General features: G+C 44.3%; 1 protein-coding gene across 2 annotated transcripts in view; it reads right to left on the bottom strand.

The window, feature by feature from the left end:
* Positions 1–5,304: 5,304 nt before the first annotated feature.
* The window catches only part of GPRIN3 (GPRIN family member 3), a 33,983-nt gene continuing 16,073 nt past the window's right edge, over positions 5,305–23,214 (bottom strand). For both annotated transcript variants that reach the window (XM_036382318.2, XM_036382319.2), the window contains exon 2: positions 5,305–13,771. In XM_036382318.2, coding sequence (XP_036238211.1) covers positions 11,502–13,679 — 2,178 coding nt within the window. In that variant the 5' untranslated portion in view covers positions 13,680–13,771 and the 3' untranslated portion in view covers positions 5,305–11,501. The remainder of the gene's footprint in view (positions 13,772–23,214) is intronic.

The raw sequence follows: 23,214 nt of genomic DNA on the forward strand, positions 1-23,214 counted from the left end.
GTGCCCCTGATCTCTCCCCACCTGTCAGAGCCTCTACTGCCTCCTGAGCTTAATGCACACCACCAATACATCTGGTGTTTGCAAACGTGAGGAAAGATGGGAGCCTCCTTTCTCACTGTCCTTGCAAAGTCCAACCTGCCAAGGCCACTGGTTAGAAACCAATGTTACAGGAAAGCTGCTCAGAGGCTTTTCATTGAAATAGATGTTTTTCTTTTAATGAGCTATAGTTCATTTTCATGCACATTGCAGAACATTGGAAAACACGTCAATCACTTGATTTTTGAAAGCCAAACAGAACTGTTCTAACAGTGCTGAAATGCCTTTGCAAAAGACAGCTCATCTGCCTGGAAAGGTGTGGGACATCCTAGGAAAAGGAGCATTTAAACCAGCCTATTCCTTTCTCCACAGACTTCTCTCTTAACTATCCAAGCAAAGCTCTGCTCTGAGGCTTTCTTTCTAATCACATTTGTTTGTTGTACATGCTGCATTCTCAGGCAAGGACATTGAAACCAAGCCTCTTTTTTCCCCTAGAAATGTAGTTTTGGGAGGTTGGTTGGGTAGATGACCTTTCAAGGAAATAGGTCACAGCACTGAAAGATTCAAATAATTTATTCAAGCAAAACTTGCCAAACAAGTTAAAGAAGTATGAAAGCTCTTCTGGGGCTGGTATTGAATGTCTCACAATAATAGAAAAGTGTGTGATCAGAGCAGACTGCCAGGAAAGAGCAGTGTGTACATTGTGCCACTCTATATGTGCTTGGACAAGTAGAAGAGACAAGTGTACCCCAGCAGAGGGAGGATTCAATGAAGGTATTCTTCCATTTTCTATTTGAGCCTACACTGGAGATAGAAAGGACCAGCTGTGCTGAAGCTGGACACAACCTCCATATGTGTAGCTATTCAAAAAAGATGTATCTATAACACATAGCTCTCCTTTTGTCAGGGGTAGGTTCTACAAAAGCTCCAGCTTCTAGTTCAGCAGAAATTAAGACCATTTAGGGACTGCCTTCAATTTTGGAGGCTCTCTCTACAGTGCCATCAATTACCCTGCAGTAGTAATTCCAGCCTGTATTGAACCAGGCTGGAAAGAAAATACACAAATGAAATGGCACAGATTTTCTCCCTGAAAGCAAAGGAATGGACATTATGAGATAGTCACTGCAGCTTTGTGCATTTGGAAAGTGTGCCACCTCAGAGAAATATCCAGTGAAAAAAAAAATGGGACTGCTTTGTGCTCCACCTGTGCTACCAAAAGGGAACAGGCCAGAGAACCTGGCTTTGGCTTTGCAAGGGCAGGGAGATGAGTGACAGATGGGGAAGAGGCTACTTATTCACATCCAGCCCAGGAAGGAAAAGCCAGGTAGCTGCACTTAGTTTAGTGACTTCAGGATATGTCCCCAAAGCACAGGAATGTACATTAGGAAATGCAAGGCAGCTGCCAGTATCACTCATGGCAATGTCCAAAAAGTGAGCAGCAAACGAGAGTGGAAAACCAACCACTTCACTTTTCAGCTGTCCTTCATCATCAACTGAGCCAAGCTGGAAAGGTGGCTGAGTTTGGGAGGGGATAGAGAGACAGCACTGTCAGCTCCCAGGATAATACAGCCCAAGATGAGAATGCAGAGGATAGTGCTTTCAGAGGGCTTCAGCTACAGTGAGTGCATTATTCCTCTCTAATATGAGTGCAGGAAGGAGGTACAGTCTGTCAGTGCATAAGCTGTACAGCAGGAAAACTAGGGTGAATACCAGGAAGGCTTTCCCAGCAGGGAAATATGTAAGCAAGCAGAACCATGCCAGTGAAGGCAAAGAGATAAACCTGTAATAAAGGATATTTCACGTAATGAAGCAAAATTAGAGCATATTTTGCATTTGCCTTATGTAATTTGTAGGACTCATTACAGGGGGCTTACTTAAACTGCTCTACAGATCTTTGCTTTCTTAGCCAGCATTTCTCCTTTAAATAGCTGAAGAAGTCACACCAGGTGCAGGGAGATATTTGGATATGACCGGAGCGAGTGTCAGCCCTATTTATTCTCCATTTTTCCTCTCCTGCAGCTAGAAAAACAAGGGAAAGCCTTTTGCCCAGCCTCTGCCTACAGAGCAGGCACTCAAAGTGTCCAAAACCTAAGGGGAGCCCAGGAGTTTGACTAGGGTGAGTAACCCAAAGCATGGAGACAGTATCTCCCTAGAGGCTTTTCCTAGCTTAAGACTTATTAAACCTAAGCAATTTGTCTCATTAACTGGCAACTCAGTAGCTGTCCTTGAAAAAGTAAGGGACACAAGAAAGGAAGAAACATGAGGAGCTCCCAAACCCCAGGAGGAGCAGCTTCATGGATGGCCTCACCTCTGCCGGTTCCCAGGCAGACCTGGTCTCTCCTCTTTCTCACAGCCAGGGTGATACAGTCCAGCAGTTCCTGGCTCAGCCCAGGTGTGGGGGCTTTGCAGAACCCAGCAGACATTCCTGCACACCAGCCATTCTCCACCAGGCACTGAGGGAAAAGGTGGGTGCTCAATGGTTGTGCTCCAGCTGCCAGGGTGTTTTTCACCAGCCCGTCCTTAACTGCTCAGCTCTGTCTTTCTGATGTTATGTAAGCAGATTGAAAGAAAAAAACACTGCCATGAGCAGGTTTCTAATTAGGAAAAGAAATAAAAAGAATTATGGAATTAAGGCAAAACCTCAGCATGAATGACCCAAATCCCTTCCTTGTGCTGCAATCCACAGCAGGCTATTAGAAAACTTTTTTAAAAAAGAAAATCTATCACTAAGATGGCACAGAAAAGTCAAATTCTTTTGTAGGCTGGCACTCACTTTCCCAAGCAGCTGATCCTACTTCATTTGTCTATTGTAAGCGTGAAGGATGCTTTAGAAAGAGATGTGCTTTGTGACACAAGCATTCCTACAAACATTGCTGAAATATGAGTAACAATGGGGCATACCACAGAGTTTTAGAATCATCAAGGTTGGAAGACACCTTTAAGATCATCAAGTCCAACCATTCACCCAACACTACCATAGTAACTCCTAAACTGTCTCCCAGCACCACATCCAGATGCCTGTGGAGCACCTCCAAGGATGGTGGCTCCACCACCTCCCTGGTCAACCCATTCTAGTGCCTGACCACCTAACAGTGCAAAGTATTTTTCTGAGATCTAATCTGAATCTCCTGTGCCTCAGCTGAAAGCCATTTCTTCTGGTCCTCACACTGCAGAAGAGACCAGCACCCACCTCACTGCACGCTCCTTTCATGAAGGGAGTTGTAGAGAAGGATGAAGTGCCTCCTGAACCTCCTTTCCTCCTGTCAAAACAACATGAGCTCCCTCAGCTGCTGCTCGTAAGATGAGTTCTCCAGACCTTTCACGAGCCTTCTTGCCTTTCTCTGGACATGCTCCAGCACCTCAATGGACATTTTAAGCAAGGGGCCCAGAATTTAACACAGTGCTAAGGGTGCACTCACTCACCAGCACTGAATTCAGGGCAGTGACCTCTTCCCTAGTCCTGCTAACATCCATCCAATCACCATACCATCACCATTTCCTAATTTGTGCTGGCAACTTTCTCTTGGTGGTCTGCAGACTGTCACTGCAACTGAGAGCTGCCTACAATGAGTTACCTACTATCACACTGCATACAGGTGTCTCATCAACAGTGGCTTGCTTTGTGAACATTTCAAGCATCCACAGGTCTCCATGACCTGACCTTAACAGGAGGTAAGAGCCCCCTACATTTCTCACCACTGAGATCTTATTTCTTTAAATACTCAGTTGCAGATGTAAGTGCCTTAGTTGCAGATTTAAGTGCCTACATTTTAAAACATTGGCTAGCCAAAGTAGTAATTTTATGGCTCTCATAGGATGGAGTAATTTGAAATTTGCTGAGGAAGTCTTCTTTTCCCTCACAATCCTGCCTATTTTGAGTGGAATACCTGTCACAGAGTGATTTTGATGGCATTTGAATCCCTAAGGTCATGGTGGTTTCTCTAGCAGATACCCCAGGATGTAGTGCGGCTGTTTGGAAAGTTCACATCCTCAGTAAATCAGTTGGTGTTTGAACAAGAAGCCAGACTTATTCTCTGTTTTTGAAGGCACCATCCCTCTGAAACTGCCATTTTATATGACAAAGTCTGCATCAGCCAGAAAATGTGCACTGGTCATCACTGGTTTGATAGGATGGTAACTTATTTTCTGCACTAGTCCTTTTTCTGCTGGGTCAGTCCCCTCAGGGTGAGGGATCTTTAGGCTTTTTTCCTTACTGCAGCAAAGCTACAAGGATGAAGTACAAAAAGGAGACCTCAGCTTTCCTGCCTACTAAGAGACCTTGACAAATGCAGCACAGAGCTGAATGAACCAAGCTGCCACAGGGAAGGACCCACTCTGGCAGCTTGGGGACTAATGTTTGGCAGGCACTGGCATGCAGAAACTTGAACCATATGAGAAGGAATCCAGCAAAGCTCATTAATAAATACCTTCTGCAATTGCCCAAAGGACTGGGCAATTAGTTGAAGCACCTTGACAACTACAAGGCACAAATAAGGAAACACAAGCAACTATTTTTGGGAATAGACTCCAGTTTAGGATGAGCAGACAGAACATCACTGGTAGCAGAGGCACCATGTAACTGCATTATCTCAGTCTGTTCTGCTCCTGTCCTCTCATCATAGGAGGTGTGTGCCAAGGTGGGGTCCTCATGCCTTCTAGAAGATAGGTACATGGATATACCATATCTGTAACAGCACTGAGTCAGAACACTGCTATGATTTGTTGTCTTATGATCTTTTGTGTTATGACACAAAACTTCCCCTTTTTTTGGGCTGGAAAATAGTTATTGTGATGCTGATGCTCTTGGATTTGTGTGTGGTGTGCAGGCATGCTGGTGGGTAGTGGTGACCATCTGCCACAGCAGTGACACCACAGGGTTGAAACGCTGCCTTTTCCACCTGGGCTCAGGGGTGGCTGTGCTGGGTGAGCAATGTGCGGTTCTGTGGCAGGGGGCTGCTGAAAGGCTGAGTGAATTGGTGCCAAAGGGGGAGCAGCAGCTGGTGCAGAAGGGCCTGTGCTCATGAGCAGCTCTGCAAAGGCACTGCACTGACACAGAAGGAAGCAGACAGGTCTCTTCTCCAGCAGGGACAGCACATGGAAGCTTCCACCACCACACTGAGCTTTGCAAGGTGCCAGATCTCAGGCCTGAATCCAGAAAGCCCTTCACAGCTGCTCTGACCTACACACATCCATAAATTCTGGCAGAATGCTCACCCTTAAAAGTCCTTTCTTTTCCCATGTCAGCCTACAAACAGAGACCCAGAATAATTAAGACAGTGCTCATTTTATTGTACTCAGCATGGAAACCAGATGTGAAACAGCAAAACATTAAATTCCTAAGGGACTCAGTCAGGTGGGTAACATTGCTTTAGTATCACTTTAAGACTTTTCACATGCAAACTTTTGTTGGTATGTCTCAAATGAATGCCATGGTACACCTGGTAGCCTAAGACTAGCTTTATTTTGTACAGTACATCACATTCAATCAGTGTAACTATAAAATTAATAAAGCCACAATAATATTAGTTGTTGTTAGAAGCCTCCAAGTTGGTTTTCTTCTGATGCTGGCTGACTCATGGCCACAGTTTTTGAAATTAAAAGTTCAGACACTTCCTACCTTTAATGCTGGGCAGAAACTCCCAGTACTCTCCAGTGCCACTGAGACCTTTACTTCACAACTTAGACTCAGTGATTTTATGTGCCACAAACACACAAACAGTTCTCTCCCATTTTATGGAAATTCCTCAGGGCAGTGTCTAAACTTGCTTCTGATGTACTTAAAACTATTGATTGTGAACTGAGCTAAGGGAAGTGTCATGCAGACCCTCCAGCAGAAGCTGCTGAGAAGTATCTGAGCGACTCGTATTCTGCAGCAGATAACTGCTGGAGACTTTGCAGGCAGATTTGTCATTTATTTCTACTCCAAGGAGTGTCAGTCTTAGCAGAAAGCTAACAAAAACCTAAGGTCTCACATTTCAAATGGAGATTAGTCGATGTGATTCTGTTCCTAAGGAGATCAGATGATTCCAGTCTGATTTTTAGAGACCCAAGGAGGAGAAGGATTTAAACTTGCCTCAAGGTTGTGGAAAATGCTAAGCCTCCAGCATTCAATCAGAAGGGCAAAGGGAAAAAATCATATTAGAGCATGAGTGATGCATGAGACCTGCACACATGTACTTGCCTTTTAAACAGGGACACACACATAAGCTTACCTACACCAGAAGTTTTCCTAGAGGAAAAACATATTTCCTCTCTGTGTGATTTGGCTCAGTAATAATGTCACTTTTCTTTAAAGAAGCCTGAATGATGAAATGTAGGTTTCACTTTGCAAAATCTTCTTTGCTGGGATTTGATGCAAAATCCACACTATAAACTCTAGGAAGGAAGAGCTACTCAGGAAAACACAAAGCAGAAAAAACAATATATCTCAGCGTTAAAAAAAAGAAAATCAGTTTGGCTCAATTCAGCTGTAATACTTCAGTCTTCCTTTTACACACCTACAGTGACTCAAGGGGGAGGCCCCTAAAAGAATATTGAAGCCAGTTCGAGTTACAGGACCCGACCTTCAGGTCACACCACAGCATCCAATGGCACCAGAGATATTTCGTAGGATGCAGTATTTGGGTAAGGATCTACCTTCATGTCTTTGGGACACCTGAAAATACTGACCACTCATACAGGCATCACAGAGACACCAAAAATAAACCAGCAGAGATTGGTTACTGAAACAGGGAGTTAGGGAAATGACCACAGCCCTTCACTTTGTAAGCGCACGGAGTCTGACAATCAGTTGTCTGTCATTCAGAGCAGCCATTCCCACAAGCTTTGTGCAAAAGTTACTCTGTTGTGGCAGCATTTTGCATTAATTTTTAAAAGGTGTGGAAGGACAGACACAAAACAAGATAATGGAGTTAATAAGTTAATAAAATTTGTACTTTCATACAAACCTTGCATATACTGAGCTAACTAATGAAACACTGGTATGGTACATTCCATGAAGTTTCCAAATTGAAAACCAGTGGCAGCCAATTTGAATTCCTCATCAACACTGATTGTCATTTGGATTTCCACCTCTAACTTTAACACTTCAACACAGTAATGAAACTTAAGAGAAAAGCTAGTGCTATCTTCAGAGCATATATTCCATTTTTTTAATCCCTTCAATATACTTCTTCAAACAGTGCATTTTACAAGCTCTTATGTTTTAATGGCAGTAACAAACAGCTGGACTGCTTAGAGGTTTTGTTGAATTCTATTTGAATATATCTGTAAATACTAGCAAAATATACAGCCTTTGGAAATATTCATTTTCCTAAAAGACATGGGATGCCAACAAATAGAAAAATACATGAGGTCAGAAAACAAGTGGGCAAAACAGACATAGAAATGGGAATTCATTGTGAAGCACCTATACCAACTTTATTTTACTTCTGTTTTAGTCCTTCCCTCCCCATGTTTCTCAGCAGTTTCTTCTGTATTCAAAAGAATGTTTTCTTCTCCTGAAATGGAGAAGATAGATATTGCCCTACTGGTCCCTTCAGCTCTTTCCCCATTCTTTTCCAAACCAAGTCAGCAGAAATGAGGCAGAACTTCAGCAGGCAGAACTTCAGCACTTGTGCCCAAACAACACAAAGCTGGCAGATCCCAACCAAGTGCACACAGGTGGCTATCACAGCCTCACATGAAATCCAGGACTATATTGCAAATTGCCTGCAATGAGATGTTCCTTCAGCTCAGGTGTTGTATTGGCAACACTGAAAAGTGCTTATTCTCATCTTTGGATCTAGGGGCATCTAGTGGAAAGCCCCCTGAATGAAACTAGAAGTAAATCTTCCATTCTTATTCACTGCTTTTATTAATGGTTCTTGCTACATTGGCCTTTCTAGAAGATGCAACTGACAGGGAAGGGTTTCCTGACAAAGAGCTTGTTTCCCTAAATCTCTCATCTTGGAACAAGAAAAAAAATTAAAAATTTAAGAGTTATTTCAACTGGCAAGGTTGCAACACAGGTTTGGGGGTTTTTTAAAAATATATATTTGCTCTTGGGAATGACAAAGGATTTTCTGTTCTGAATCCTCTTTTTATTAGGCCAAATGGATTTCCTTGGTTGTCGCCCATCCAACTAATGCAACGTGATTCTGAGTCATTGGGCAGAGAAAAAGAATGGGGTGGTGGCACACAGATCATCTCCACCCACTCTCTGCCATATCACTACTCCAAGTGCATTTTCATTTTTGAGACTGACATGACACCAAGAACAGCCTTTCTTGGCTGCCATAAGCACACTCAAATGCATAATATTTGCTCATTGCTACCCCCAACGTGGTTGTTCTGCTGTTGGTGAAAGATGTGTTGTCAGTGAGGATTCACATTGTCACCTGGACATTGTATGCAGGAGAAAGCACTAATCACCAGTGTCAAACTAGCAGGTTGCCTACAGTCTGCTCTAGCAAGGCACAGTCAAAACTTAAATATTTTCCATAAGATGTGCTGGTGCTTATCGACTCATTTTTATGTGTTGGCTTTTGGCACTTTATTGCTTGGCTTCCAACACATGTCTGCAGGACTTCTGCAACCACCAGACAGTGCCATGGACAATTTGCATCTTTGCACTCACACACATATTTGCCCAGAAGACAGGCTGAGCACATTTTGTTTCAGTCATGCCCATGCAGCTGTTCAGGTGCATCCACTCAGGAACTTGTCCATGGGAGCTTTGCAGTACGAATGCACTGGTGAAATTTCCTAGAAGAAAGGTCATTTGGTGTGGGGAAGGGAGCGTGGACCAGCTACTGAAGACTCACAGCTGAAAGAAGCTGCAAGGAACCAGGGGAGATCTCTCATTCCTTGCAAAGAAGCAGTAAGTCCAGTGCTGCCCCAGCATCCTGCTCATTCATTGCCAAGCCTAGTTTGCTCTCAATAAAGCAACTCATACCTATATCCTAGAAATATTTCGCAGAGCTGGCGCTAAAGGATAAAATTCATGGAAATCAGTGAATGAGTGATAGCTGTTTATTCTCCTCTGGAAGAAAAAAAATATAGGACAATCCATTTGCATATTCAGACTGAGCATATTTGTAAAGGGACAGTTCAGAATAAGCTGGCTCACAGCTACAGCAAGGGGAACGCAGAGGGGGACGAGTTGAGCCAAGGGACACGGCTTCACAGGAAGACAGGCTGGGCAGCAGCTAGCAGGGAAGGGGCAGAAGGGAGGCAAAAGGAGCAGCACAGGGCCTTGGACCTGGACAGGACACAGCAAGAACTGCAGGCAACTCGGGGAACCTTGTGAGGGCTGACACAGACACAATGTGGGAAGAGACACTGAACTTGTCGACTAACCTGACCTAATGATACTGTCAATATTAATCCCACACAGAATTTCACATGAAACTCACATCTCAGACACTGCTAGGAAGGGGTGGAAACAGCAGTACTAACAGAAAAAAGGTTGGAGACTTTCCTCCTGGTAGGCAGAGATGGGAAGACGCTCTCTAATGTGGTGTTTCAGAATTAAAAACCCAGCACCACAAGTAGGAGAGGACTTGAAATAACATACAGAAATTAAACAAGGTCATGACATAAAGCCCCTTGGTATATATCTGAGGAAAACTAGGAGTCAATCCAGTACTATGCTTAGGGACAACACTTTTCATTGCACTGGGTTAAAATGTTGTATCTTACAGTATTTCACTTTTCTGCTGGGGAAAAATTGCCCCCAACCAGCTACTATGAAGGTTTGGCAGTTGATATACTCAAGAAGTCTGGCCTCCTAAATAACTGGGGACCACTTCAGGTTCACTTCACAAAAAAAAAAAGATACTAATACTCATTTACATGGTGTAAACCTGTAAGATTTAGAGTAACTTGTAAGAGTAAGATCTACAGAGTAAGTCAGGTGTGTGGTACTAGAGACAGAAATAAATTATCATCATGATTCATGAAAAATCTTTAATGGACTAAAAGTATCTCCTATTTAACTCTAGTACTCTGCAGGATTACAATGTCCAAATCATCAGTGCTTTGCAGGATTGATTACTAAATTTTCCACAAACTGCAGGAGTTCCCCAGCCTCCCATAATGAACTCTAGTGGACAAATTACAAAGCTACTGGGAAACACATTTCCCAAGTTGAAAAATATTATTGAGAAATGAGACGAACATATATTTGAGACATTATTGTATATCATACTTCTGGAGAAACAGTCACTAAGCTACCTTTTATTAGCAGTTTCTATAACTAAGTTCAGAAATACAGCAAAGATTGTCTCAAGATTTCAGTACTGCTGCAAAATTTTCAAGTTAACAGTATAATGGTTCATAATATAGAATGTTAGGTAAAATAAAATAACACATAGGCTAAATAAATGGTATTTGGGCTATGAAAGGCAGCAAGAAAAGCACCACAATACTGAAAAAAAACCAGTAGAGTTGGCTAAGGACTTAAAAGGGGAAAAAAATCATCAGTGTAACACACTAGACGTAGAGGCTCATGGACCCCAATGCACAGGAAAGCCTGCTGCTATGGGAAAACATTACTGTGCATCTCTGAAGAGAAAAGAAAGATCCACATCTCTTTAAAGAGTGCCTTAGAACAGAGGTGCTCAGCGCCACAGGAGGCTGGGAGCAGGGGCTGCCCGCCCCACCTGAGGAGGCAGAACAGCTCCCTGCTTTCTAAAGACTTGGCAGGAGTAGCAGAGAAAGGGTGGGCACCATCCTGCTGGGTGCAGGTCCATCTACGATGCGCTCTCGATGGCTTACACCACAAGAGTGGCCACTGCAGGGGACAAAAAGCATCTCTCACCTCCCCTTCTGGCCATCAACATCGCACAGACTTAGCTTCTCCCAAAGAGAGAATCCTTCAGTCTTGATCCTCATTCTTTGCCTGGTTCTGCATTTCAACAGGAGGGGAAGACCGGGCTCCCTGGGGCTCACTGAGACCGGCGGCCCACAGTATCAGCAACGTGAGGCTGCTCAGTGATCAATGTCCATACCCTGTTCATGGACTGCCTCAGCACAGGTAACTTACAAACCAGGAAAGTTGTCTTGTGTTAGGTCTTTACAGCTGTTGAACCTTAATCCCACCTCCCTCAGCTTCCCTCAGTCCACCCCTTTGAGTAAGACCTCATAATGCACATAAATAAATTCCCATAATTCTGACAATCCCTCTGCTTCCTGCTTTATCAGAAGGTGCTGCTCTCCCTGCAGCAAGGTGGCAATTGAAATTTGTGCTTTGCTAAGTGCCTAACTTTTCATCTGACAGCAGTCAAGGTTGGGGCATAACGTGGAAATACACCAGCTGTGACAATAATAATAATGGCAGGATGGAGCATGTGGTTAGTCAGAAAACAAAGGGAAATCATTTTCCACTGTTGCATCACAACCCCAATTACACAACCAAACAGCAGGACTAGAGGGGAGGGATTCTCTCCACCACCACAGGTATTTAGGCAGCCTTGCAAACCATGTCAGTCTAACACAGAAGAGGGAGCAGGTCGGACGCAGCAATTAGGACGCCTAAAATTCTGCAGCATGGACTGGAACACGTTGTGCTGCCTCCCTTTTAGTTTTTTATTTGAGGATGTATCTGAGGAAATGGATTTCCGGGTCTGACTGTTCTGGGCCCGGATCAGTTTCTCGTGTTCCCGTATTTGTCTCTGTAAGTGATTCTGGATGGCAATTCCCAGGGATTCTGGATCGAGGGAAGCACCATAAACCTCCCACGTCATTCCTTGCTCATCCCAAACAACATCCCTGACGTGTTTGGACTGCTTCACCTGTACTTTGGCCTCCATGGCTGGGGTGGAATGCTTTTTGTTCTCCCCCAGGTTTGGCACAGCCTGGGAGGAAGCAGGAATCACTGCATCCTGTGGGCACACCTTTGCACGGACAGCAGCAGGCTGGCTGCCAACATTCAGCCCTCCTTTAGGATCAAGCACCACCAAGTTTTCTTCCTTTGGTTTTACCACAGATTGGTTAGGATTGGCCTGCCCTTGACTCCCACCCTTGCTTTGCACAGGCTTTTGCTCAGAGCTGCCCAGGACTTCCTTCTGCTTGGCTTCACTGTCCTTGCCAGAGAGTAAAGGTGACCGGCTGCTTCCTGCATGAGGGATGAGATCTTGCACATTGTTCTGGGCTCCTGGGACAGCATCAGTGGAAGTGGTGCTTGGCTCACCAGCACCAGTCCCAGACTGTGGTGGAGTTTGATTACTGGAGTCAACTCCAAGCTGCTTAGCTGGGATGGGCTTTGGTGGGACTGGAGCATCCTTTGGCAGCTGAGCAGCATCCTTGACATCACGGGCTGCACTGCTCATTTCAGTATTACCCACAGATGTTCCTTGAGAGGTAACAGCTGCAGGGGAGCAGGGGACAACAGGTTTTGTGTTATCTGCTGATACTGGAGATGCCACGTCAGATGGGACCCCAGGCTGAGTTTGGGCTGAAGCAGTCACAGGCACAACAGTCGATTTTGATGTGATACCAGGAGAACATGGAGACTTTTGTTGTGAGGATAAACTGTCAGTAACTGCAGCCTGGCTCAGCCCCATTCCTCCTTGGTAAATTATGTGCAGTTCTTCCTTCTCCTCTGGAGGAGGATTCCCTTTTAAGAAGGCAGCAAAGATGCTGGGACTGGTGGAAGCTGATTTGCTCTCCACAGTAGCCACTGCCTGAACCTCAGCATCCCGCCATGTCCTGCTTACAGCTTCCTGAGCAAGAGGGCTGCTCTCTGGCTGAGCTGTCATTGTACCTGTTTCTCTGAATTTGGAGAGCTGGGTGGGGTTTGGACTCCCAGGCATGGGGCCCAGGTTGTGTACAGGATGGGGACTCCCATGGCCAGACTGGGCTGGTGCCTCACTGCTCTGCACCGCTTCAGTTTTATCTGGGGGGTGCGACTGCGGCGTGTCTGCAGTCCCACCTTTTGCCTCCAGACTGCTCTGAGAGTCTCTCCCCAGGTCAGCTTCGGTTTGCCCTGCTGCCAAGGCTGACTGACACACAGGAGAACCATTTTTCTCTGCCTCCCTGTCTTTTTCCCCTCTTTGCAGAAGGTTGGCCTGAGAAGTATGACAGAATTGATTAACCCCGACAGGATCACTCGGGGAAGAATAATTTAACACTTCAAGTGCCGGCTGATCATCAGTTCCTTGAGGTTTCAAGGCAGAGTCATCTATCTGTGTCAGGGAGCTCGTTTTGGCCTGGCTGCCTTGCACAAACTGCCGGGAGCTCTGGGGGGCTGGCATCATCTCTGGCCCTTGCCCCGCCAAGAGGGCTCCTGCGGCAGGAAGGGCTGGCACTGCGGGTGCCGGGATGCCCGCTGGCTGGGAACAACCAGCAGGCTTTACATCTGCAGGATGCCCCTCTGCAGCTGTGCTGGCCAGCCTGGGAGAAAAGGCTTCCTGCTGGCTGTCATCATCTGTGTGGCACTGCTCACACCTCTGCGTGCTGGCAGCACCTGTGCAGGTCAGGTCGAAGAAGCAAACCCCAGCTGAGCCGGACGGCGCGCACGGGAAACCATTGCTGGCCCTCTCAGCACTGGGGGCTTGGGGCTGGTGCTTGACAGGCTGCAGGTCTCCCAGGTGCTCCTCCTCTGCAGAAGTTGAGACCAGGGAAAGCTTGGCAGATCTCAGAGGGTCTGGTACAGTCCCCATGGACTGTCTTCAAGATGTTGTTTGTCCTCAGCTTCTCCTTGGAGTTTTCTCGCTGGGCAGGCTGTCCACAACAGGCTTCCTGTGAAGCTAATCTGTTAATGAAACAAACACAGTGTTAGCAGCAGTCAGATTCAAGAAAAAGTGCCCAGAACTAATTGATTTTACAGTGTGAGGAGAAATACTTGCAGGCAGCGGGGGAAGTGAAGCACCCAATTCTGCCTCAAAGTCACAAAAAAGACACAGATTTCAAGGACCTCCCACTTCTCAGGTGAGGATGGAGAAAATAATGCTAGGGACAAAGCAACAACAGTTCTGTGCTGTCGATACATTAATGAAAACATGGACATGTCAAGAGGAAGGAAAAAAAAAGAAATATGAAATGAAAGAAGAGGTACAGACTTTGCATGGAAGTTTGAGTCACAAAATAAAATCCCTGTGATAATCATCTCTAGCAAGCCATCTGTGGAAGGAAATGACTATGTGAAGAGCAGATCCCTAGGTTTGAGTGTATTCTACATCTTCAGTGAGCATCAGTTCCCCCTTCTGCTCAAGGATAGCCTTTCTAGCTCCACTACCAACAAGGACAGGGTCACAGGGGGCAGCAGGTCAATTCAGACTAATGTAGATGAATCGAAACCTCACTGGTAAAAGGAACATGGAGGGATCACAACCTGCTGGGTGATGCAGATGGAAACCAAGAGGAGGTACTGCACACTGTTGTGGTGTTGTGAGGGCCCCAGGACAAGGTGAGAGATGAGAATTTGACTCCATGTTCTCAGAAGGCTGATTTATTATTTTATGATATTGTATTATTTTAAAAGAAATGATATACTAAAACTATACTGAAGAAAGAGAAGGGATACATCAGAAGGCTAGAAAGGAGTGAATAATAAAAACCCGTGACTGACCAGAGTCCTGGCACAGCTGGACTGGGACTGGTCATTAATTAAAGACAATTCACATGCTGGGTAAACAATTCTCCAAATCACATTCCAAAGCAGCAAAACAGGGGGAAGCTGAAGCTTCCCAGCTTCCCAGGAGAAGAAATCCTGGCGAAGGGATTTTTCAGAAGTATCCTGGTGACACTGCACACCAGGGCTGTGCACATACTCACTGCTGTCACACTGAGATCCTTTGAAATCATTACAAGGAAGCCAGCTTGATTAACAAATGGGGGCACAGATGACCTAGAAATCAACTTACAGGTAAGTGGTATGAAATTGAAAGGGGAACATTGCAGCACTGCAGAACAGAAGGGGTTCATGCCATACCCAGGGAAATGTGGGGGAGGGATTTTAAGCAGGTAGAACAGAGTAATCCAGGCTGGAATCATGCCAGGACTGCAGAGAAATCATCCCTTCAAACTGGAGGTGATCTCCAAATGTGTTTGCTGGCTTTCCAAAGAGCTTAGCCTGGACACTGCTAGAGATCATGGATGGGATCCATACCAGCAGAGTGGTGGTGGCCAGGGATAAAATCCCACCCCACTCTTCTTTTAAGCTTCAGGCTATCTGAGCATGTTTAAAAAGTTTCACTGGCTTATGCTGCCAGCAAAACAGGTATGAGACCTGGGAGACACTCAAGTTTTGTTAACCTGATGACAAGAACATTGCTGTACCTGTTTGTGTGCCCCTGTCTCTGCAGGCACACAGCAGGATCTCCCTTGCTACATTGCTAGGGAGATGATGCTGGAAGCAGTGGAGCTGTCACTCAGCTGTTCCAGACCCTACCTACCCACCAGCAAAATCAACAAAATTTCTCTCCAGAAAAATCTCTACTCTCCTTTTCTCAGCCTGGATGGCAGTGGTATGACTTCCTTAGTTTCTGTAAAATCAATCCCAAATTTCAGCACCTAAGGATACTTTAAAAGAGCAACAGGAGAAAAATGCTCAGTGAAGGAAAATTAAAACACAGCCAGTTTATTTTTTCTAAGAAAAAGAAAGTGCTGCAACTTATTACTTATTCATTAAGCTTTCTGTCTTCCAGGTATTAAAAATTTATTACTTTTATACTGCCTCTTTGGGCTCTGTCCAACCACAGAGATACCAGCTCCTGGGTTAAGCCAGCCCTGAGAAACTGTAATCCTAAAGGATCCCAAATTCCTTAGCTGCAGTCTGTGACAGCAGCCTAGCATCACCCCACCATGGCTTTCCAGGAGGACTAAGGATGGCCAAGCTTTTTGGGAAGTACTGAGTATGTAAACCAGGCTGCAAACCTATGGAAGGTTGTGGCTGCCCACATGTCTTGCCTTCATTTTGTTCTCACTTTAAGGACAGCCAATATAGTCCTGAAGGAAGGACAGACTTTCCATGTTCACCCTGTTGTGCTATAAACATCTAAGGGCTGCGAGGAGAGGAACAGATGGCTTTGGGTATCCACCAGACTAAATTCTGTTACTCTCTTCTTTCCTTTTCCAAATATCTCTGCAAACCAAACCAGTTCATACAACTGGGCAGGTCAGATATCTTTTTCCCTTATGGTTTAGATCGAGAGTTTATTTAAGAAAAATTAAGCAAATAATGGAACAAAATCAATCCCCCTTTTTAGGATGAGATGTACTACTCAGCAAACACAGTCAGAATAAATAAAGACTTCAGAGAAAATCTGTTTGGTTCTTCACTATACAAAACCTGGGCAAGGCAATCTGCATACAGAAGCATTATCTTTTAACTCATACCCACTCAACAGGAGAGTGATTCCTAATTTTTCAATGAAATTAATTAGTTCTGGTTTGAATTCTGCATGAATTCTCCATATCTGTTTAGTGGCTCTTTCCTAGAATCACCTGAAACACAGAGTTGAATGTCTGCCTCATATGGTAATTAAAAGAGATTTTGCTACCAGTCCTTGATATACAACATCAACAGAAGAAATTCCCCCCAGAAAACCCACCTGGACCTATTCTCTGATGTGGGACAATTGAGCATAGTACAGACATTTTGCCTGACCCTTGCATATGGGTTGGAGGGTGGATCATTCTTCTGCCCGGAATGACTCTGCATATGAGTTAGTTTATGAGCATAAGGTTTCTATAAAGACTTTTTTGTCAAAGTCATGGGAATTATTTTCTAGACTGTCACTAAACCATCCTAATGACAGGAGCCAAAGGCACTAAAGTAGCCTAAATTAGCATGGTAACTTAAGAAAATATTTTAACTTAAGAATTAATAAAAATAAAGAAAAAGCAAAGTCTCATGAAAGAGAGGAGCAAGGAAGCCCTACAGATTACAGAATTGGAAAGGCATTTGTATTATTGGAATCTCATTTATGATTATTGTCTCACTTTTATTATTTGAGTCCTGTTATATAGGAATGAAGGACAATGTGGGCAACGCTACTCAACTGCCAAGACATTGAGGATTCAAACAAACAAACAACATTGCCTGCAAGCAAATACTTAGGAAAAACAGAAATACAAGACTCAGTAGAAGGCCAAAAAACATGTCAAAACAAATCAAGATTGCTGATGAATTTTGCAAGTCTTGTATGCCAGACGTGGAACAATCATCCAAAATTTTCTTTTAACATGAGGTGAAATTAGTATCTCTACAAAGGTCAAAATCAATTTTTAGTAATAAGAACAGATTTGCTACACCAACAGAGCTCTCATCCTTATTCTTGCAGATCAAATTAGCCTGGCTGACTGTGTCATTCTCATCTCAACAAAGAATTGTTCTGGACCTTTAGAAACAAGAGGTTTCTAACTTTGGCACAGTCTATGTTTGGCTTAAATGGTCTGGGAGGGTCCCTGTGTGGCCAGGAGACCTTCACAGACTCTTATAACTGAGTAGGTCTTTTTCATGTGCTGTTAAAAAGTCCAAAACCCCTCAAATCCCAAGAAGTTTCCAGGCAACTCGATGCTGGCAATGTAAACAAACTCTTATCTATTTCAGTAATAACCAACCCCCAATAGAACAACACTGCAAGTGTTAACAGTATAATGGTTCATAATATGGAGTGATAGGTAAAACAAAATAACACACAGGCTAAATAAATGGTATTTTGGTTATGAAAGGCAGCAAGAAAAGCACCACAATACTGAAAAAAACAGTAGATTTTTTTTTTTTTTTACTCTTGCTTCTTATGAGAAAGAAGCTCAATAAAAACAGAAAGTCTGCATGTTTCATAACACAAACCAATAAAATTTCAGGAAATTCCTACATAAGATTCTGCCTTTCATTCCCTCTGGAAGAAATCTGAAAATCTGCAAAAGCACAAATAAGACTTCCAGCATCTCCATCTACCCTCAACCACAAAAACAACTAAAAAGCAGCTCCCAAATGAATCAAGCACCTCATTCCCAATTCTGGATTCTCATCACTTTTCCATTCCTTGAGTGCTGTACTCTTTTAGCCCTCTCTTCAACTTTGTCTCTGCAAATGGAAGAGCTGAACACTTGCTCTTAATAGCTCTAATCTTACAAGATCTCTCAGATCATCACAAAAAAATCATTATATAGCCACATCGGTTAAGAACAGAGATAAACATCTGCTGAAGTGGGAATTCACTCTCTGTTCTCATTTTCTGATCTGAAGAAGACAATGGCTCACTTGAACTCATATCAGACCACTAAATATAAAGAAAATAAAACACATTTCTTTAAATTTTAAATACACAAACATCCTTCTAATTCTGCAGCCAGTGGGTTTTTTTACCCTCTTTTCAATGTCAAAGGGTGTTTGTTATCCTGGGTTTTGTGAAAAATTTGCTTTATGGGCCATTTTCTCCTAATTATCTGTGGGATCAAAAAGACTGGCACTACAAATGAAAGACAGCACAAAACAAGGACACATTCATTAAAATACCTAAGAGGTTGCCTGAAGAGGTAAGATACAAGGTGCAGGAGCTTCCATCTTTCTGTGCATTTTGGGATGCTGACAGGAGACAAACTCACACAACTCACTGTGATGACAGGGAGGGAAGAGGTGATGGGGGATGCTCACAGACACCTTGCACACCTGCGATTCCCACCAGAGACGGGGCTGGCATTTCAAACAGAGGGTGCTCCAAGTCCCAGTTTCCCTTCTACACCTCAGGAATGCAGATGTTATTGCAGGTCAGACCTGCAGACAAAGCAGGAACCTGTGCCAGAGACAGGCAGAGAGCAGGACAGCAGAAGCAACAAGTCAGCACGCAGGGCTGCAGCACCCTCTGTGCAGACCTTAAGCAAAGTCGTGGAAACCCAGAGCACCGGGAATATTTCTGTGTCTGCCCTGGGGTGCCCTGACCCCCACGGGAGCACTGACTTGGACCCTCATCCATGGAGAAAGTTTCCTAGACTTCAAGATAGACTAGAATCCACAAAAGTGTGAAATAGATTATAGAGAGTAGTGTAAGTGTATCACTTTGGTGAGAAATTGAGGTTTTGGGATTTTTAGTATGTTGTGGATGGAAGCAAGATGGAGGGCACAGAGTGTCATCCTGGGTTTCTTCTTCACACCTCTTCCTTCTTCTTCTTGGGTTTGAGTGGCGTTTTGCAATTGGGCAGAAAAGTCCCCATTGTGGGCTCTGTGGGATCAGTTATTGGGTTAAAAGGGAAAATAATCCAGGTGTCAGTTCTTAATTGGATAGTTTAGTTTTAAAAGACCTCGTAACAAGAGATTGTTGGCCATTTTGTGCCTTCTAATGAAAAGCTGCCCAACTCACAGTAGTGAGACTGTTTTACTGATAAGAAATAATAAACACTTGAGTCCAAACACGAATTACTGTCTCAAGTGCCTTCAATCCAGACCCAGAAAAACCAGCGACTGGAACCCCCACACAAATTGGGTATGCACACCACAACAGCAAATCAGCTGGAACTACCAACTGAGCCACATGGATAGCCCTGAGGAGAAACCAGATCCAGCCAGGACTCCTCTACAGACCTCAGAGCTCTTCCTCCTGGATGATGGCACACAACCAGCAATGTCTATCAGGAGGTGTCATGACACAATGAAAAATGGAAACAGCAGAGACAAAAATGGGAAGTAAGTCCAAACACAAAAACAGAGGCTCAGTGCTTGTCCTTGCTTTGTAATGGTAGTAAACTGAGGAAAATCATGTGAAAATCAAGGGCAAGATGCACTACCATTTTCAGCCAAAAAGAGATGGCTGCCAATCAGCCTGACACCTACAGAAGATTTATCTAGTATCATATTTGTACACACTGAAGAATTGCATTTTTCTGGTTGTTGACTCCTCCCATCTTAGCATCTCTCTGCCAGGTATAGAGGTTAACTCTGCAGAGTGCAGAGCATGGGAACTCCACTTTGGAGGGACAAAGCTCAGCTTAAACCTGCTGCCCACAACCTACAGATAAGAAAATGTGTAAAGCCAGTCCTACAAATGGTACAATGGCCTCTGGAACTAATACAAAGCAAAGCAAACTTGCTTTGCACCTTCCTTCATTTCTCTCAGCTTCTGGCAAACCTTAAGTACATCCTGCCAACAGCCCTGAGCAGGACCTTGCCCCAGCATTTCCAAAACAGTCCAGGGACACATGGGTACCTCAGCAGTCACTCAGGGACAGATGTGTGAGGATATCTGCAATCAGCTTTTAATAGGCAGGCACAGAGAATAAAAACTGTGTGGTGATCAACCATGATTCAGCTCTACCATCCTGCTGGCAGTTACCCTACAATTATAAAGATGTCCATCTAAAAGGAAATACAGCTCTGCTCCGAGACAGGATGTTCCAGCCTGTGTCCCATCTGTTCCCTGTGGGCAGCACCCATCTTGCCCTGGCCAGGAGACAAGCAGCAACCCCCACATCCAGCTCTGGCACCTGCTGAAGGGGCCCTGGCAGGAGCCCCTGCACTGTTAGCAGTGCTACAGTGCAACTCAGCCCCAAAAGCTGGGCTGCCCCTGCTGAAAATGTCATTGTCCTCTGGCCATGGCCACAGGCAATAGGCTGCTATGTGCTGTGGGTGTGCTGTGAGAGCATCTTGTTTGTGTGGGAGTAAGAATCAAGTGGTTATGGATTTGCAGGTGCAACGTGGTTTAGCAAAATTCTTCCACATTTCCAGAAGGGAAATGGGTTTGCCTTGCACTCCAACACTTTAAAGCAAGAAAAACCAGTATTTAGAAGTGATAGAAAACACAGTATCGAGAAGATTGCTAGAAGACAACATTTGGCAAAAAGATTGAAAATCCTAGTTTAAATTAAGAATTGTGTTATCATCTGCTGCCATCGAAGTTTTGAGCCTTCAAAGTTCACTCCTATCACACAGATTAAAAGCTTTTTCCAGGAGAAGCTCAGATCCTCATGTAACTAGAGCCTCACACATCATCAGAGGAAGGTGGCATGGGAAGGAACCACAGGAGGGCTGGATGGGAGCCTGAACGTCCATCCCCTCCACACTCTTCTCCCGTATTATCCTGCCCTCTGCTTCCCACTCAGCTCACCCTCCCAAGCATGCTCCCTTGGGCAGCAGCAGGGGCTGCAAGGACAGGGTTTCTCCCTGCACACCCCCTCCCAGGGCTGCAGCACACAATAAAAAGGCTTTCTTCAGTCAGGCAAGCACGCAAAAGCCCCTGCTGAACACTGGGCTTGCTGCAGAGCAGCGCAAAGAGCCCATCAGTCTTTTTCCTCCAAGGTGAAAGGGAAGGATAAATGGCTTTATGAAAACAGCTAAATCAAACAACAACTACACCAACTGGCAGCCAGCTGCAACAGTTGCATAAGCTACAGCTATATTCCTCGTATTCTGGGCCACCCTGGGTAAAACCCACAAGGATATACCCTTTTTGTTTAATTGCATGTTATTACCTTTAGCCTCATGATTTATCAGCAGTTTTTTCTTACTCCAGTGGCTGACCCTGGAAGTAATTTTTAAGGAAATGCAGCCTGACTTGAAGGGTAAGCCATGTTTCGGGAGGAAGTCTGCATGCACACTCCTGACACATGCACATGGGAGGAAACCAGCAACCTGCTGTCCATATCAGGCAGGTGACTCCACTCCACATAGCTCACTGCCACTGCTTGTTTTCCTTCAGCTTACTACTGCATGAAAACAAGGTGTGGTTTTTGAGGAATGTGAACAGGAGGGTCAGATGGACCTCTCAAACACCACTTTGGTATTTGGTGTCAAAAGCAATAGAATTTCTAACCACCAATGGGAATTTCGCTCCTTACCTATCCTATCTTTCTGATAAAAGCATGGTGAAATCTAACCCCTCATTAATGCATATTATGCAGCTGACTGCATTTGAATGTTAACAGCTGACACCCAAAAGCCCTTCGTGAGCTTTTTGTGAGAGCAATTTAGCAGTGACCAACAACAAATACATTTTTCCTACCCAGCAATGCCAACATGACTTCAAAAAGCAGAGTGATCATCTTTAGGGATGAAAGCATAATGCTGGCTTGTTGCCCATGCAATTCTTGCAATTCTTCTTTGGTGCCCAGACAACTTGCAACAACAAGGACGATGTGGTTTACATGGACATCGATCCACTGGAAGCTAGACTAACACAAAAATCACATTTCTGTGGTCAGGAAAACATAACCACTGCTGAGTAGGTGTGTCTTGGAAAGGGTGGCTTCTAGGGACAAAGGCTGTTATGTACTTCTAACATGCTTTCAGGCCCTCAAAAGGAAGTTTCCTGAATTTCATTATGACTTCCTTAAGAGCATTCCCTCCAGTGCACTGCATACAAACATTCATCTTGTGGCTGAAGCATCCACAGGAGCAGTTACCACCCTAGATAATCAGGTCTGATTTGCTTCTGAATAACTATATTATCAGAGCCCAGAGAAATGTATTGTAGCAGCACTTATTTTAAAACCAACTTTGCAAGTAAAGAAATTCTGCCTTGGAAGAGCTGACAGCAGGATCAATGTCTTCTGCATAAGGTAAAACCCAAAAATTATAATGTTTAACTCTCATGCACAGTATGAAAAAAATTAGGTTCTCCTCATAGATCACATTATTTTAATGAAGATGCTGGGCTCAGTATTAGAGAGGGGAATAGATCTTTTGCATAACAGGCACCTGGCAAGGGACGTCTCCATTGTCATTTACAGGCGTTATCCTAACGGAAAAGAACTACTGCAAAAGGCATGTAATTAGAGAAGAAGGATGCAGTGCCTACCCAGTCATTACTGTAACAGAAATGTGCTCTACTGTGTGATTAACCTAAGAAAGGCATGATGATGATCTCACCATGTCTGCTCTTACCTCTTGGCTATCACAAAACACAGCTCATGTGAATAGAGAGGCTGGCAGCTGAAACAGCTATCACCATGTTTTGTTTTTTTTTTTTTGTAAAAAAACCCAACAGTTAAAAATATCTTGCCTTCTTCCTGCTGCCACCTCAGCAGTTGCTTCCTGTTTTTTTTCACATTGTCACTTTGCTCTGCTGCTGGCTGTCATTGACAGTAAGAGCAGCAAAAAGAACAAAATAATCTCCTTAGCAAACTGCCTCCTGCTAAACACCTTCTCAAGAAACCCACGAGAGGAAGTGCCATGTGCTGGGCCACTTTTTGTCTGATGTATTGAGGCTCTGCAGGAAACCAAATGGCTGCGAGTTGGAGGCCTTCGGTGTTCAGGGA

Source organism: Molothrus ater, chromosome 4 (genome assembly GCF_012460135.2).
Source record: "Molothrus ater isolate BHLD 08-10-18 breed brown headed cowbird chromosome 4, BPBGC_Mater_1.1, whole genome shotgun sequence".
Taxonomy (NCBI): Eukaryota; Metazoa; Chordata; class Aves; order Passeriformes; family Icteridae; genus Molothrus; species Molothrus ater.